We start from the raw sequence: 15,859 nt of genomic DNA, 5'->3' as shown, positions 1-15,859 counted from the left end.
AGTCCCAAGCTTTTGTTATCGAAAGCTGACCATCTCCATTAACCGTAGCCATAACCTTGTTTATTTTGTATTGTTTCTCTGTTAAAATCCTTAGTAAAAATTAAAAAATCATAAACTAAGATGACCAACAACGATGCGGCCGTGGAGGCAGCCGGCTCCAGTCGGGCCAGCGGCAGCAAACAGCAGCTGAAGCTGGAAATCACCGAGAAGGTGCGAGTCCTGTGCCTGCACGGTTACCGCCAGAATGGAGAAGCCTTCAAAAATAAGCTGGGCTCCTTCCGCAAGTTCACCAACAAGTACGCAGAGTTCGTGTTCATTACGGCGCCGCACGTGGCCAAAGCACTGGAGTCGGCGGCGGAGCCGGTGCCGGAGCAGAGGAGTTGGTGGGCCAACAAGGACGACGGCTCCTTCAAGGGAACAAACAAAGGCGGTCCCGCCTTCGGTTTTCAGGAGAGCCTGCGCTGTGTGGAGGAGGCATGGCGGACGCAGGGCCCCTTTCAGGGACTGCTAGGCTTCTCACAGGGCGCCTGTTTCGTGGGCCTTATATGCGGTCTGGCCAAAAAGAAGTGTCGGTCATGATTATATCTGAAAAATTAGACTTTGTTACAAGTATACCATCAACCGCAGTGACCTCCATCAGGCCGGAGTTTGCGGTGCTAGCCTCGGGCTTCTTGTCTGGCAGTCTGGTGCACATGAGCGCCTACGAAGAGGCCATCAGCATACCCACGCTGCACATCTACGGACAGACGGATGAGATCATTCCCAAGGAGATGAGCGAGTCCCTGGCTGCGCACTTTAAGAACGCAGAGGTGCTGGAGCACAGCGGCGGACACTACTTCCCGGCCACGGCGCAGCAGAAGCAGACATTCATCAACTTCTTCCAGGATCGGCTGCAGGAGTACCTGGAGCACGAGGAGTTGCAGCAGAGCGGCAATGCCTCCTTCGTGGATAGCGGAGCGGAGGACGACAACGATGCCGAGGTGGCGGCCATGACGGCCGAGCTGGACGAGAGTGATTAGCCGAGGGACGGGGGTTTTTTCGTTCGTTTTTAATAATAATTAAATCTTATTATTACAAAAATAATGATTTGATTATAAATTATAATATAATTAGATCCCAATATTAGTTAAATATTCACTCTGCTTACGAAGGATCAAGCGGATCGGGTATTGAAATGTCTGCACGTTCGCTCAGTTCGCACATTTTGTTTTTATGACTTTGTGTATTTTCTCAACAAATTCGTATAAATTTCATTAAAAAGAAACAATCAAGGGGGTAGGGTAAAATTAAAGCCGAATATTATAAATCCCATTCCAAAGTACAATTTTGTGTCGGAACCATAGTAAATTAATTGTTCCTTGCTATTAACAACGAAAAATGCATATTTAGCTATTGCGGTTGAGACGGCAGCTTTTGCTTCTTCACCACGCCGGGAAGTTGAGAATCGCAGACAGATAGATCTTCCTCCTTCGTCCGGTCCGACCATCAACTTCGATTTCAATTTCATACATTTCGTTTGCGTGGGACAAGCGAGCGACAGTAGTTGGGAGTCTCTGGAGTTAGCGGATTTAGTTTGTCTCGATTTGCTGCTGCTGTTGATTTTGATGATGTGTTTGCTGCTGTTTGTTGTTCTCGTAGGGGTGATTGACTGACTGACTGCTGTGGCGGCTTCCTTATGCCACCTGCTCCTGTCCGTTCGAGGCCTCTTGGTTTTTCATGACTTCGGGTAAGTCTGGTGGTGCCGAGTAGGGTGTCATGTCCAGTGTCTCAAAGTCGCCCACCTCGTTCCTTAAAGACAGATAGAGAAAGAGGGAGGCGATTAGCGATGTTGGACTACTACGCTGAGCTGTAAGCCTGTAAGCGGCACACGTGCCGCTCGCCCGCCTTGTCCGCTAGATAACCCGCAACCGGCTTATCAGCGACTCTCACCTGAATGTCAAGCCCAGCTGCGCCGGAGCCTGCGCCTTGGCCGTGGACACCGTCACGCCGTAGTCCTGCAACGTGCTGTCGTCCTCCATGACATCGTTGTCCTGATTGTATAACCGCTGGTCCACGGGCTGCACCTTCAGTATGCCTGCGATCGATGGGTTGTATGGTCAGTCATGGAGTTACCCAATAAGGCCGCTGCTCTATAAATAGAAGCCAACACTTACCCTCAATCATTCGCTTCAGCTCGGCCACCGTTGTGTTCTCCTTGGCGTCCGTGAAGATGGTGGTCTTTTGCCGCCTGATCATAAGGAACACGTCCTGCAATAGAGAGGGTTAGCCATTTGATTTGATTCGATGCGAAGCGATTCGTTTCGGTCAAAGTTCAGTGGCGCTTTTTAAGTGTGTCATGCTTTCTGGTCTTGCCATCACACAGGCGACATTTGTGCACATGGATTAAGAGCGCGACGGTGTCTATGGCAGCAGTATTTGGGATGCACTACATCCTCGCCAGACTGCCCGCCACCGGCAAGAGCACTCACCATATTGAGGAGTTTGTGGCGCTGGCTGCGGCTGCGGCTGCTACGCGGATGAGGGTTAACCAGGTGGCGTGGGCTAGTGCGCTGTGTTCTGCAACTGACGGCGTGGGCGGCGCTTCCTTTGGCGGTCGCGAGCGGACGTTTCGATCGGCTGGAATTTTCCTACTTCGCTTGCACCACCGCTGCTGGGCGCTTCTATTTTTCGCTCTGTGCCGCTCGACCGGAGTTGGGGGCGGGCGCAGGTGGGCGTGGCGTGCGGTTCGCGGTACGACGAGCGTGCGTGAGTGTGTATGTTTGTGCAACAGCTTCCTCGGTTGCCCCCCACTTGTAGGTTTTCGTAGTTTTACGATTTTTTCTAGCCTTTTGCTGCTGCTTTCTCAACTAATTAGAGCTGTCAAACCATCGATGGTCGCATCGATAGTGTGCTATCGATAGTTCAGGGTCAGCGGCCTTCGTAGTCTAGTGCCATCGCTAGTCCGATATTATTGCAGCGCTTTTAGCAAGGGATTGTCTAAAGCGTAGGTAAATTGTACTAAGTTGAATTAACAAATACTTCACAATTCCTTATAATATATATTTTTGATGGGTTTTTAAATAAAATAATTCACAAAAGTAGTGAGCCTGTGCAGCCCTGGTTATGGCCAAAAAAATGTACTAGAAAATACCGCCATAGCTGTCAGTGTCACTTTTCCCGTTTCGCCTGTTTTATTTGCCACGAAATGGTTTTGCTAGACAATTCGAACGTAAATAAATGAAATACATTCAAAATAAGTCGATAAGTAACCGTATCTCCTTACAGTTTATCCTCCGCCTGGAGAAGATCGCTAATGCGGCCAAGAAGGACTCCTCCTTCACGCTGACGTTCAAGCGATGTAAGTGTTCGCCCCCGAAAAACATGGTACTTCGGAAACTAATTTACAATTTATTTATTGTGCCGCAGATGATGGCAACGATAAGCCCGTGCCGAGGGAAGGACGGCCACCGCTGCCTAAGCCGGAGACCTACATGTGCCTGATGCGAGCCCAGTCCAAGTCCCAAAAGGTAATTCCGATCGAGAGCTAATCGATACGACTGCTTACTCATAAATCCACTTTTCCGACAGATTTCCACCGTTGTCCGGCAGGAGGATGTGCCCGCCATGATGGGCATGTACTCGCAGTTCATGAAGAGCAAGATGGACGGGCTGAAGCGGGTGAAGAAGGTCAAAAGCAAGGCCAAGGCGACAAAGGGTTAATCGGGGCGTAGTCTTAGTTAGATTTTATTTGACTGTTAACTGGTCGTTTGTTTTAAACCTTAAATGCATCATTTTGTACGGAAAGCACGCTATACTTCTTATTTCTATCATCAATCCGACGCAGATCGAGCAGCCACTTCGGCAGTTCCCGTTGCCGCAATCCGTATATGAACTTTGGTCTTATCAGGTCAGCTAAACTGTAGAGATCCTCGTTTATTTGGTTCTCAACTAAGAGCTTTTCGTCCACGTACATTACATCGATTCCCTGCCGGAGGCCCGTGTGAAAGAAGCCCGAGGCCTTTGGCAGAAAGTCCAGATACTCGGATAGGCAGTCCACAATCAAATATCGTGCATGGCCGTCTGCAAAGAGATAAGTGTTCTGAGTTCTACCAACAGAAACCAATGGCTCAGTACTCAGGGAGTACTCACTTTCTATGTAGAATAGGTTGCACTCCAAGCCGTTATCCTTTCTTCCCGCTGGTATCAATGTGATTGTGATCTCGTTCTCATCGTACACTAGTCGGGTGGGCTTATTCGGCAGTAGTATTTCAAAAGACCAGCTTTCTGAAACAGCTGTATATGATTGCAGCCGTGAGATGTCCAGCTGGGAACCCACAGCTAACTGGCACCAATTTTGTGGTGCTATTAGTTCTCCTAAGGCGGCTGACGTAAAGAGCAAGGGTCCACGGTGCTGGAGGGCCAAATTGTAATGAAAGTGAATCTATGTAAAGCTACGTGGTGTACGCACCTCCTCGTAAGAGCTGTAGACTTTTTCTTTTTCCAGTATTGAGGGTTGGCCTATGTCGTTTAAAAACATTGTTAATTATGCGCCAATTTCTCAGGATATTTGTTTTTCTGTGTGTTACCATATCGCACTGACAAGAAAATCCCAATTCTTCAAAAACTATTTTTATTAGTTCAGCGCGAGATTTTGAATCATTTTGATCATTTTGAAAATATTTTCCGAAAATCCACTCAAAGAACGAAACTCAATCTTTAAATATTTGAATATTACCATCTGCACTATAAAATTATTCAACTTCCCTTTTGTACCGCCGTTTAATAAAACACACAGATTGTAGCTTTATAAGTATACGGGTTTTCTTCAAACTTTTCGTTTTAGTAAACGTACATACTGTTTGTTCTATTTCTATCACAATGAATATTTGTGTCGCGCGTGTTAAGTGTGTGATGGGCTTGTCTTTGTCAGAGAATTCGATCACGATACAAGGGATACAATCCAATTGACTTATGCTAGCATCTATGTAACTCCTCACGACGAGCAAGTCGCCATGCATAAGTTAGGTGTACATTTTTAACCAGATTTACTTTTGCTTTTAGAACAAAGACAGTCTTTATCAATATACAAAGGGATCTGCAGTTGCGTTCCCAAATCCTGGAACTGCGCGCCCAATATTGCGGTCCAATGGATGCTTCTTACTCCACATTTTGGCCATCGATGAGCAAGTGTGTGCGTAATGTTGAAAGGAGATGATTACAATGGTAACGTAGGGGGAGATAAGTATTTGGAAACGTAAAAAAGATTATCATCTCTATACATGTACATGTGGGGAGCAGGGCGTCCCCAATATCCTGGTGTACAACAAGAAAATGACTAAAGCACGTAGAGTGCGCATACAAATAATAACAAATAACTATCACACCTGATCCCGCCATGGATCTCAAACCAAAATTCGGGCTCAAGACTATACAATTGCACAGATATGACCAAATTTTGACGGGAAATGGGAGCAGGTCTTCAAACTTAAGCGCAGAAACTAAAATTATATGAATATTTTGTATAGGTAACCGCTTTCGAACCGAATCCGTCGAGAACCTAGTTGAAAGTGTTGTAGCGCAGGTTGCTGTCCACATCGCCCACATTGCCTGCAAAGCTCGGACTGGGCGGCTGGTCCTGGTCCGCCATGAGATCTACGCTGGACTGCGAGTGACGCCGCTGACCCGGCCACGTGCACGCATCGCGGATGCTATCGATTAGGCGCTGCGGGAATGTCTTGTACTCCATGTCCACCGACTGTGTGTCGCCGAAGTTGAAATCGGCCACTTCAACATTAAAGCTGCAAAGCGAAAGAATTTGTAGAAAGCGTTTCCATTGGTAGTTCGACAGTGCTTACCGATTTCCCCGTTGAATATAGTAGGCCACGCCGAAAACAACAAGAATCACCGCCACCAAAGTGCAGCTTACGGGCACAACTACAACCGAAAGCTGAGATTGACGCTGAGCTGCATAGTCAAATGAACAATCAATCGAAGTAGTTCAATATACATAAACATCGCTTTACCCACCTTCATAAATGTTTATGGTGACCTGATTCAGTGTTTGGGAGACCTCGTTGCGTATGAAGAACAAAATGGTCTTGCTTTCACTGAAGTAACGCATATACTCATAAGAGCACGTCTCTATCGGCTCATACTGATCGCAGGTCTCATTGCCCGTGGAGTTGTAAGGAGCTACATGGAAACATAACAGTCGTTAACAAGTAGCCTTGAACTATTACAATGCCACTCACCAGTAAAGACTCGAGTGCACAGCTCAAACGGCGGTGATCCTTTGCAGTTTACATTGATTTTAAGCACCTCCCAGTGTTGCAGCCAATTTTTGCCCGTGGTGCCGAAACCGGTTATAGGATCTAAAGTGTTTTCAGCTTTGAATATAAGAGAATCGCTCATATAAATCATTTAATAAACGTACCCTTGGATACAACGCGATGCTGGAAGTAGCCGTATATCTGCTTGGGGTCCTGGGCCACGAACTTTTTGCTCACGCAATCGAAAGGCGGCTGAAGGCCGGGCACCAGTGTGAGCTTGGACACCCTTTGCACTCCCAGCGGATTGACCAAAGCCACGGACACATTCCCAGCGGATGCCTTCTGCTGCTTTAGCGCACTGGTTAAGTTCAATCCGAGAAGAGCAGCGTTGGCATGCATCGCCTGGATTAAGTCACGTTTTGATCGTGCCGGTGGCTTTGGAGTCGTTGTGGTCGTTGTACTTGTGGACGACGTTGTGGTTTTTGGAGTAGTCGTTGTGGCAGGTGTTGTTGAAGTGGTTGTTGTTGCTGGAGTTGTAGTGGTAGTGGTTGTGGTAGTGGTAGTTGTAGTTGTTGTGGTGGTGGTCGTCGTAGTTGAGGGCGTCGGCTCCGGCGGAAGTTCCAGTGAAGCCACCACTAATGCCTCCATATCATAGTATTGCTCAGCTTTCGGATATGTGGCCACATAGTCCAACGCACTGGACATGCCGAGATATGTGCAGTTCTGAAACCAATACGTAAGAATGCGATAGCCCTTCGACCGCAGAAAAAGTAGGTCCGCATCGGAAAGCGATACGCTGTGATTCACCGCCTCCTGGGTGGACACAAACTCATGGGGTCGCATCACATTGTTCTGAATCAGCTCCAGCCTGCCGACGAGCAAGCTGTCCAGCTTGATTCCCCTCGAGGCCTTTGCCTCCGTCACCCAGAAGAAGGAGATAGACTTCTCCACTTCCACCTTGATGACATGCGTGGCCGGTTGCTCCTGCGTGAAGGTCACAGACCAATTGCTGCTAGCGCTGTTCGCTTCAATCACCTGTGGGCACAAAGAGAAATGTTTAATGTTATTTGGTAGCACTTTTAAGCCACTCTGCATGCAAATTCGTCCACAATGGCAGCCAACGATTGGCACTGATATGGCCACGTACCAGGCACAATCGGAAAAGCTGCCGCTGAATAGTAATTGTGCAAAATTACCATTCAAATGACGCCATTTCAATTGATGCCACAGGGCTGAGATTAGAACTGGTATAGTTCGCATATGTTTGTATATGTAAGCTTTAGCTTAGGGTGTTTAAAGTGCTTTTTTAGGATAAATCGAATATCAGTCATCGTAAATAATAAAATATTTATGACTTCTATCGAATATGAAACATTAGCGTTGGTAATTTCATTTGATAAAATTTAAATCAACAGATACGGATCAGTAAAATTATGTTCAATATTACATTTGCTTGATAAGCTTATATATTTTAATCTTAAGTTTGGATTTTAAATAGGGTTTTCTAAAGATTTTTTCGAAAAATGTATTTTGAATAAAAACTTTTAGATTTTTAAATCTAAAGAGTAGTTCTTTTTTAGCAATTACGACTTGTATATCTATTTAGAACAAACTTTTGTAATGGTCTATTAGCATGAGCTTCAAACTTTAAATTTAGCCGAAAACAAGAACTCTCGAGATTTTTTTTAATAAGAAAAGAAAAGATTATTTTCAATGAAATACTGCTCTGCTGCGTTTAGGGCAGGCAAACCATCTAGCACCAGTTCTCCTGACCAGTTTAATGAGCCAGTTTGATGGGCGTTGATGCGAACTCTGGGCTGGTAGACTTGCTTGCACTATTGGCGTTTGCATTCGCAGGCAACCTTTTTCTTTGTTTGAACACGTTCCGCAAGTGGATTGGGTGGGGAAGTGGAGGTGGAATCGTTACCTTTCGATGGCCAGCACTGTCCGACCAGGTGAACCTGTAGAGGATGCCGCCGGGAGCCGGCTTGTCGCCATCGAAGAGCTGGGCGGATACATTGATGGTGGATCCGATGAGGGCCTGTTCGGGAGCGGTGATGATAACGGTGTAGCAGGTAACTGCAATGTGTGAGGGAAATCATTAGTGACCCCGTTCCTAGGCCTACTTCTCTTTTTTTAACCATATCCACACTGCACCAGCCATTAACCATTACCCACTGCCCACTGCCACCATTAGCATTATCCATACCTGTCTGCAGAAGAGCGAGGAAAACCAGTGACGACGCTGCTGGCGACATGTTCGCCATGCCGATTGGCATTTCCCGTCCACTCGGCGGCGCTGGCTATGGAAAATCACTTGGGAGTACCCCTGCGGCGAGTCCCCTCCTCCCTTACCATTAAATCGCCAGTCGATCCGAGCGACAAACAAAATTATAACGAACAAAAAACAAACACAAAGGGGTATCTCGCTTTTTGCCAACGGATACACCCACTTTCACGGACTATTCTCTACGTTGAACACGGTTAATTGCTTTCGTTTGGGTTACGGAGCACTGGACTTCGTGATTGCGTTGAATTCGCTGCGGTGATTCTATTATTGCGTTTTTAATTTGTTCTATAATTTTTGCAGCTTGCAGTGAATGAGTGGGTAACAGTGTGGCCAGGTGCCAAGCACAAGACAAGCTAAATAAGGCCGTGCTGCAGTTACGTCCTATGAAAAGCCCGCCAAACTTGAAAATCAAAATGTGATGCTTTTTATATTTAAAAAGCGATCTATTTAAAGTGTATTGTTTTTTAATCTATGACTTTCTAAGGAAACCAGGAAATTCTTAGATAAATGGTATTTTGTTGTATTTACCCAGCAGTGCCTTCAATATACACTCAAAAACACATTATATCGACCAAAGCTCACTATTTTAAGAACACAAGTTTCCGGCAAACATCATTATTCTACTTTGTTAAAATACTAAGTTCGATTTATTCGTTAGTTGTAAATACATAATCATTATATGCCTGCGTACATATGCGTGTAGTTGTGTATATGTTAATATTTGAAGTAAACTTAATAGTACAAATGAAAGACAACGAGATGAGAAAGCAATAATTACTTTGGGATAAGCGAACCGCACAGAATTCTCAATACATTGTGAGGCGGCGGCGCCGGATTCTACTTCTTCTTGCTCTTGCCGAGGGTGAGCGTGTGGTGGGCGGTGGCCAACTGCTGCTTGCGCCGCTGGAAGTCGAGGTAGTCCTCCTCGAGCGCCTTGCGCGACTCCTCCAGCTTGCGCTTCTCCTCGGCGTGGTCCCGCTTTAGCTTCTCGAACTTGGCGTGCAGGTCCTTCTCGCTCTCCTTCAGCTCGGCCTCCTTCTCCTTCACGCGCTGCACGAACATCTGACGAACCTCCTCCTCCTTGGACTGCAGCTCGGCCAGGTGGTTGGAGCGCTTGGCCTCGAACGTCTGCTGGAACGAGATGGGCTTGTTGTCGCTGTCCACATCGCTGAAGCCCATTTGCTCCAGTCTCTTCTGGCGATAGAGCTCGTAGTGGCGCGTGTGTGTCTTTTCGCGCATATCCTCCATGTTGGTGCGAATGAGCATCTCGCGCAGCTTCACAAAGTCGCAGTGCGTCTCGTTCTCCACCTGCACCGTGCCCCAGGGATACTGGCGAGCGCGGATGAGCTTGTTGCCCACCTTAATAAACTCCGTGCTGCCCACCACGGCGAAGGGAATGTGCGAGTTCATGCTGGTGTTGGTCTCGGCCACCGTCTCATCGTCGGTGGGGAACTGATAGATGTGCACTCCATTGGCGTTTAGCTCTTGAATGATCTTCGCCTTGAAGCGCTGCAGCTCAACCTTGGAAATGGTATCCGCCTTGGCAATCACCGGAATGATGTTCACCTTGCTGTCCAGCTTCTTCATGCACACCAGGTCCAGCGATTTGAGGCCGTGCCCGGTGGGGCAGATGAAGTAGAGGCAGATGTGGATGCGGCTGTCGTGGCATGACACCAGCGATCGCTTGATCTTCAACTCCTCCTGCAGATAGTTCTCGAACTGTGCGTCGATGTAGTCCACCACCGCCTTGAACGAGTCGTCCTTGTTGATCTGATCGCCGTAGCCAACCGTGTCGCAGATGGTCAGTTTGAGTCGCACATTGCTCTCCTGCAACTCGTAGGTGTGTGCCTTCAACTTGACGCTAGGCAAAGTGTGGGGACTCGGCGTGGACTCGAAGCTGGTGTTGAACAGCGTGTCCATCAGCGTCGACTTGCCCAGTCCGGTTTCGCCTGTGGAGCGTAAAGATTTCGAAATGCGGGTCAGATTAGATTGGTGCCAGATTTGGGGAACCTTCGCCCAAGTGAGCTCAATTGGCCACAGAAGCAGTGCGGCATTGGTGTCAGGGTGAAATTGTAGAAAGTGGCGGAGGCAATCGATTGCCGGCCACTTTGCATACTAATCGTATCTGGGCGTCTGGTTATTTCAATTGTTTACCCGCTTTTATGTACCTAAGTGATTCACTTTATCTGAGCAATGCACTCCAACATAAGACACTTGAGTACATAAAACAGCGGTGTTCAAAACAATAGCATTTTTATTACAAGATGTACTGTGCAATAGCCTGTGCTTTCAATAAAAATTTGTATTTCTATTACGATTATACTAATTTACTCGTACTAATGTTTAACAAAGTAAAAGCACATAAAGCCTACTTTTAGTTAAGAAGCAACACAAGTTTGAAACATTCTTCAAGCTAGTCATTGTACAAAATTTGAACCACAAGCTGTCCCAGTGACTCCTTCATGGAATATTAAAAATCAGTGCTATTGCTTTGGCCACCACTGTTTTGTATGCAAGCAAAACTTCGGTTGATTCACTGTTCCGCATACACACACACACACATGCAAAGTGCACCCGCATATACACACCTATACACATGACGTTGAAGACGAATCCATTCTGGACACTCTTGTTGACTAGTTGGTCCGGCAAGCTGTCGAATCCCACGTGACCGGACTGCTTCAGGGTGCGGAGGTGCACCTCCTTCTTGTCGACGAAATCCACTTCAACGGACATTTTCCAATAGTCAAGTCAAATAATCCAATAATCCGGGCGCAGAGTTTGGATCAAAGGCGTCGCCAGCGAATCTGCAAGTGTGGCCAAATACGCGGAGGCTAAAATACCAGCGGCTCAAAGAAGAGTGTGGATATAAATTAACAAGAAATTATAGCTTCACAATGAATTAAAGATTACACGTTCCATAATGGTAAATAGTGAATTGAAATTGAAATCGAAATCATCCAGTGAAATGCACTTCATGGATTAAGATATTAATACATATCATACAGCGTTTCAGTATTTAATAATTAATAAAAATATGTCACATTCATTATTATTTAGGCGTAAGATTTTAATTTAAAATAATTAGTTAATCAAAAATAATTAGTTTAAAAATTTAAATGTCTTAACAGCTTCCGCCATCTGGCATCTCTGGTTGCACACACACGCGATCTGGCAGCCCCGCATTGCTGATGTGTCTACAGCTGTCAAAAGTTGCATGTTAAACGGAAAGTCGAAAGTTTAAGTCAGTGAATTAAATATATTTTACCACCCACTAACGTGCTGAGCAAACAGGATGTCAAAGGACGCTAATCCCAAGGAGGCGCTTATAAAGGCAGCATACGCTGATGTGAATAAGTTCGGCAATAACCAGGAGTTTGACAAGGCTGTCAAGGCAGTGAATCGCAGTATGTTTTTCAGATTACCGAGGTAATAATCCAAAAGATGACTCCCCCATGATTTCTTGTAGTCCTAGGCGTAGCCCCCGACGATCCCACCGCCCTGCACTGCAAGGTGGTCTGCCTGGTGCAGCTTTCGAAGTTCGAGGAGGCCTACAAGTTCATCGAGAAAAATCGCCTGTCCTCGCTCTTCTTTGAGAAGGCCTACTGCGAGTACCAACTTAACAAGCAGGAGCAAGCGCTTAAGACCATAGACGATGCGGGCCTGCAGCCCCTGCCTCCGAACCTTAAGGAGCTCCGAACCCAGGTCCTATACCGCTTGGAGCGCTACGAAGAGTGCCTAGACTCCTACCGGGACATCATTAAGAACACCAGTGATGAGTACGAGGAAGAGCGTCGGACCAATCTCAGCGCCGTGGCCGCCAACTTGGCTGTGGATCAGACCAAGAAGGTGCCCGAGGTGCCGGAAGACACCTACGAGCAGTACTTCAACAGCGCGTGCATCCAGGCTAATCGGCAGAAGTACGCCGAGGCCGAGCGCAAGTTGCGCACCAGCGAGAAGCTCTGCCTGGAGGACGAGTGTGCCTCCGAGGGGGAGGTCATTGAAGAGGTAGACATCATTCGCGTCCAACTGGCCTACGTCCTTCAACTGCAGGGAAAGACCAAGGAGGCGTCTAGCATCTACGCGGACTGCCTGCGTCATAAGCCAAAGGACGCAGCCCTGGTGGCCGTGGCAAGCAACAACTTGGTGGTGATCAATAAGGACCAGAACGTCTTCGATTCCAAGAAGAAGATTCGCGCTGCCCTTTCCGACGCCTGTGAGTCTAGGCTCACCTCGCGCCAGAAGCAGGTCATAGCCCTCAACAACTGTCTGCTGGCACTTTACACTAATGCCGGCGACCAAGTGCAACAGCTTAGCCAAAAGCTGGCTCAGACCTATCCGAAGGTGGAATTCGAGGCGCTGCTCATTCGCTGCACCCAGCTGGCCAAGGATCGCAAGCACAAGGAGGCCATCGATCAGCTACAAAAGTTCGCAGCAGCCCACAAGTCGCACGAATTCGTCAGCAAGTTTGCCATCATACAACTTCAGCTGCTTCAGGTAAGTTGCAATAGGTCGTACTTCGAAAATGGAATCTTATTCTTTGTATTTTTTTGCTTTAGGGCAACCGCAAGGATGCGATTGAAACCCTGCTGTCATTGGGCGAGGCCAAGTACAAGCCTGGCGTTGTCTCCGCTCTAGTCTCCCTTTATCTGGGCACGGACAACAAGACAGCAGCCTCTGCGCTGCTGAAGTCCGCCGTCGACTGGTACAAGAAGAACAAGGTGAGCAGTGGTGATCTGTCGGACATGTGGCGCCAGGCAGCCGAGTTCCATTTGCGTGGTGGCGCATCCGAGACAGCCGCTAGCTCCCTGGAGGAACTACTTAAGCTGAACCCCAACGATACCAAGGTCTTGGCCCAGTTGGTCATTGCCTACGCCCAGTTTCAGCCCAAGAGGGCTCTTGAGTTAAGTAGAAAGCTGCCCACATTGGAAACGTTGACCACCGCTTCCGAAATCGACGCCCTAGAGGCGGCCAACTGGGTGATGTCAGCTAAGGCGGCCAAGAAGACTGCCAATACCAAGGCCGAACCCTCGCCGAGCACACCGCTAGATAAAAAGAAGAACAGGAACCGGAAACGGAAGGGCAAGCTCCCCAAGAACTACAACGCCGAAGTGGCTCCTGATCCAGAGCGCTGGCTGCCCAAGTACGAGCGCACAGGCTTCCGCAAGAAGCGAGGTGGCGCACGCGGCAAAGATGTCATTAAGGGCTCCCAGGGCATGGCCTCGGGAGCAGCCGATCAATAGTAAGCTCGTTAAATAGTAAATTGTTAAAATTGTTCTAATTAAAATGTTTCTTTACAGCGACATGTCCAGCCGCGTGAATCTGACCAAGAACTCCCCCGCCACACCCGTTTACCAGGAAACAGCTCCAGGTCCAAGGCAGCAGCACCGCAAAGGTGGCCACAAAAAGAAGAAGGGCGGCCGCTTCTAAACTGACACAGATCCAATGCCTTTATACTTTCGAACGCTGATTATAAAAACCGGTTTTGCATTTTACCTTATTGTACAAGTGTTAATTGATTGGACTTTCTTTATTAATGTTCATAAACATATCTATCTTATTCATCATTGTCGTCATCACCACCTTTGACCTTCTTGCCTTCGGAGGAAGGTGGTGGAGGCGCGTCCTCCGTCCGTGTATCGTATGAGTGATAATGCAATGTTCCTATCCAGTCGAGCATGTTACGCTGCTCGGCTTCCGTCTTGTAGATCTGGCTAAAGATCTCCCTCTCGATAAACTCCTGGACTTGCGCCTCCTGCGCCTGCCACGTCAGCGGATTGTGGATGCCGTCCTTGCCGTAGCGATCGTTGTAGCGCTCGTAGTGCACTGTGTCCAGCACGAGGCCCAGTCCAGGGGCCATCGGCAGGTCAAGGCGCTCCTCTGTCAGTGCCCGCTCTAAAGTGGCCGCCGTCGTGTTCCCCCTTACAATGGCAATGGCTAGACCGACCATCTTGCGAATCTGGTGCAGCATAAAGCTCTGACCCTTAACCTTAAGGGTGACAAACTCTATGTCCTGGGGACTCCGGAATGGCTCGCTGCTCGTAAAGGACATGATGAAGCGCTTGGACGAAGGATCCAGAAAGCTTCTACAAGGGTAGTAAACAAAGTCTTAGTTGGAGCACAAATGAAGTATAAACCTGACTTATTTACTTCTTGCTGGTGAAGTTGTGGAAGTTCTTCGTGCCCTCGTAGAGCTTTAGGGTTTCTTTAACTTTCTGCAGCAGCTCTGGTGAAATCCGGAAGGTGTCGTGCACGTCGTCCACCTTTTCCTCAAACGAGGCAAAGGCCACGGTGGGCAGTGTGTAGGTGTAGGTCCGAGCATTGCACTGGTCCTTGGCATTGAAGCCCTTAGTCACGCGTTCTACGCCAAACAGACGGATCTGTTGCGGCAGATCGGCATTGAAGGCCTCCAGGTCCAGCTCCTCAGCTGCAGAATGGAATATGTTTAATATTGTCTTGTAAAAACGAATAAGTAAACTAACGCAGCTTGACGGAGCACACCTGGCGGGCGGCGGAGACGCCCTTGTCGGTCCTGGCCGCTCTTTGGAAACAGGAAATCTGAATCTGCTCAAAGCTGTCCTCTGTGATCCACTTGTGCTTTAGCATGGCTTTAAAGAGCTCCTCCTCTATGGTCTGCATGCCGGGATTGCGCTGCATCCCATAGTAGTTCGCACCGCAGTAGCTAAGCAGGATGGCGCTCTTCTTGCGCTTGATCCGATCGGCGGGATCGAATGGCGCTCGCTTCACCCCGTTGGCGGCATCCTTCTCGTCCTGCTCCTTCCAATCGACCCATTTCTTGCGCTTAAGTGTTCTCTTGATGCGGTTGGCGTCCTTCACGGCTTCGCCCTCCAGTTCCTTGGCCTCTTTCCTGGCTTCCTTCTCCATCTCCAGTTTATCTAGAGCCTCTGACATCGCTGCGGCGAAGGATTTTTGGCGATTCCAGGGAGTGCAAAGGGTTTTCAGGCGAACTATTGTAAGAGAATTAATTATTATAAGTTCTCAAATTAGAGGTGTATCACTAATAATTAACCTGCCTTGGTGTAGTCGTTTAAAAGTCTTCTTAAAAACATTAAGTAAACAATTCTGTATTTAAAGCGGAGGAATTTACACACGTGTGTTTGTGCTTCTTCTTCTTGCTCTGTTACGGATCAGCTGTTTTATTTAACAGCTCTGTTTGGCTCTTAAAAATATTTTCTTTCGAAAATCGCGTTCTTTGAATTTGCTCGATAATTCAGTTATGTTTCCGAATTGCTCCTTTTGATTTACTCAAGCTTTAATTTCCAAACCATCCAAACCATGTATAACAACATTTATATGATTT

At 47.6% G+C, this 15,859-nt stretch overlaps 8 protein-coding genes across 9 annotated transcripts; 3 read left to right on the top strand and 5 right to left on the bottom strand.

Moving 5' to 3' along the window:
• The first annotated feature begins 1 nt into the window (after window position 1).
• On the top strand, window positions 2-1,120 carry LOC6727327 (esterase CG5412). Its single transcript, XM_002102677.4, has 2 exons — window positions 2-568; window positions 628-1,120. Exons 1-2 carry the CDS (start codon window positions 121-123, stop codon window positions 1,017-1,019), a joined length of 840 nt encoding a protein of 279 aa, XP_002102713.1. The 5' UTR covers window positions 2-120; the 3' UTR covers window positions 1,020-1,120.
• Window positions 1,121-1,202: 82 nt separating this feature from the next.
• Window positions 1,203-2,887, bottom strand: LOC6727326 (elongin-B). The gene is made up of 4 exons (XM_002102676.4): window positions 2,469-2,887; window positions 2,154-2,247; window positions 1,930-2,074; window positions 1,203-1,788 (listed from the first exon to the last, which is right to left on the bottom strand). The coding sequence occupies exons 1-4, from the start codon at window positions 2,469-2,471 to the stop codon at window positions 1,674-1,676; spliced, it is 357 nt and encodes a 118-aa protein (XP_002102712.1). The 5' UTR covers window positions 2,472-2,887; the 3' UTR covers window positions 1,203-1,673.
• A 177-nt stretch (window positions 2,888-3,064) lies between these two features.
• On the top strand, window positions 3,065-3,783 carry LOC6727325 (signal recognition particle 14 kDa protein). Its single transcript, XM_002102675.4, has 4 exons — window positions 3,065-3,208; window positions 3,265-3,337; window positions 3,406-3,506; window positions 3,568-3,783. Exons 1-4 carry the CDS (start codon window positions 3,185-3,187, stop codon window positions 3,697-3,699), a joined length of 330 nt encoding a protein of 109 aa, XP_002102711.2. The 5' UTR covers window positions 3,065-3,184; the 3' UTR covers window positions 3,700-3,783.
• On the bottom strand, window positions 3,708-4,605 carry LOC6727324. Its single transcript, XM_002102674.4, has 3 exons — window positions 4,448-4,605; window positions 4,129-4,390; window positions 3,708-4,059 (listed from the first exon to the last, which is right to left on the bottom strand). The coding sequence occupies exons 1-3, from the start codon at window positions 4,514-4,516 to the stop codon at window positions 3,752-3,754; spliced, it is 639 nt and encodes a 212-aa protein (XP_002102710.1). The 5' UTR covers window positions 4,517-4,605; the 3' UTR covers window positions 3,708-3,751.
• Window positions 4,606-4,775: 170 nt separating this feature from the next.
• Window positions 4,776-8,901, bottom strand: LOC6727323. The gene is made up of 7 exons (XM_002102673.4): window positions 8,458-8,901; window positions 8,176-8,327; window positions 6,413-7,283; window positions 6,231-6,350; window positions 6,007-6,171; window positions 5,835-5,943; window positions 4,776-5,777 (listed from the first exon to the last, which is right to left on the bottom strand). The coding sequence occupies exons 1-7, from the start codon at window positions 8,525-8,527 to the stop codon at window positions 5,537-5,539; spliced, it is 1,728 nt and encodes a 575-aa protein (XP_002102709.1). The 5' UTR covers window positions 8,528-8,901; the 3' UTR covers window positions 4,776-5,536.
• A 258-nt stretch (window positions 8,902-9,159) lies between these two features.
• Window positions 9,160-11,382, bottom strand: LOC6727322 (septin-2). Its single transcript, XM_002102672.4, has 2 exons — window positions 11,127-11,382; window positions 9,160-10,487 (listed from the first exon to the last, which is right to left on the bottom strand). Exons 1-2 carry the CDS (start codon window positions 11,272-11,274, stop codon window positions 9,376-9,378), a joined length of 1,260 nt encoding a protein of 419 aa, XP_002102708.1. The 5' UTR covers window positions 11,275-11,382; the 3' UTR covers window positions 9,160-9,375.
• A 307-nt stretch (window positions 11,383-11,689) lies between these two features.
• Window positions 11,690-14,038, top strand: LOC6727321 (signal recognition particle subunit SRP72). Its single transcript, XM_002102671.4, has 4 exons — window positions 11,690-11,945; window positions 12,008-13,035; window positions 13,098-13,780; window positions 13,839-14,038. Exons 1-4 carry the CDS (start codon window positions 11,834-11,836, stop codon window positions 13,966-13,968), a joined length of 1,953 nt encoding a protein of 650 aa, XP_002102707.1. The 5' UTR covers window positions 11,690-11,833; the 3' UTR covers window positions 13,969-14,038.
• Window positions 14,022-15,854, bottom strand: LOC6727320 (tRNA pseudouridine synthase A). Of its 2 annotated transcripts, none has more exons than XM_016176346.3 (4): window positions 15,569-15,854; window positions 15,021-15,506; window positions 14,689-14,965; window positions 14,022-14,624 (listed from the first exon to the last, which is right to left on the bottom strand). In XM_016176346.3, the coding sequence occupies exons 1-4, from the start codon at window positions 15,606-15,608 to the stop codon at window positions 14,096-14,098; spliced, it is 1,332 nt and encodes a 443-aa protein (XP_016033854.1). In that variant the 5' UTR covers window positions 15,609-15,854; the 3' UTR covers window positions 14,022-14,095. The 2 variants fall into 2 exon arrangements, with proteins under 2 accessions (XP_016033854.1, XP_016033853.1); XM_016176345.3 differs by having other exon boundaries at window positions 15,573-15,854.
• Window positions 15,855-15,859: the final 5 nt, after the last annotated feature.

Source organism: Drosophila simulans, chromosome 3R, assembly GCF_016746395.2.
Source record: "Drosophila simulans strain w501 chromosome 3R, Prin_Dsim_3.1, whole genome shotgun sequence".
Lineage (NCBI taxonomy): Eukaryota > Metazoa > Arthropoda > Insecta > Diptera > Drosophilidae > Drosophila > Drosophila simulans.
Note: the sequence above shows the minus strand (reverse complement) of the source record. Positions and strands in the feature narration are given on the sequence as shown.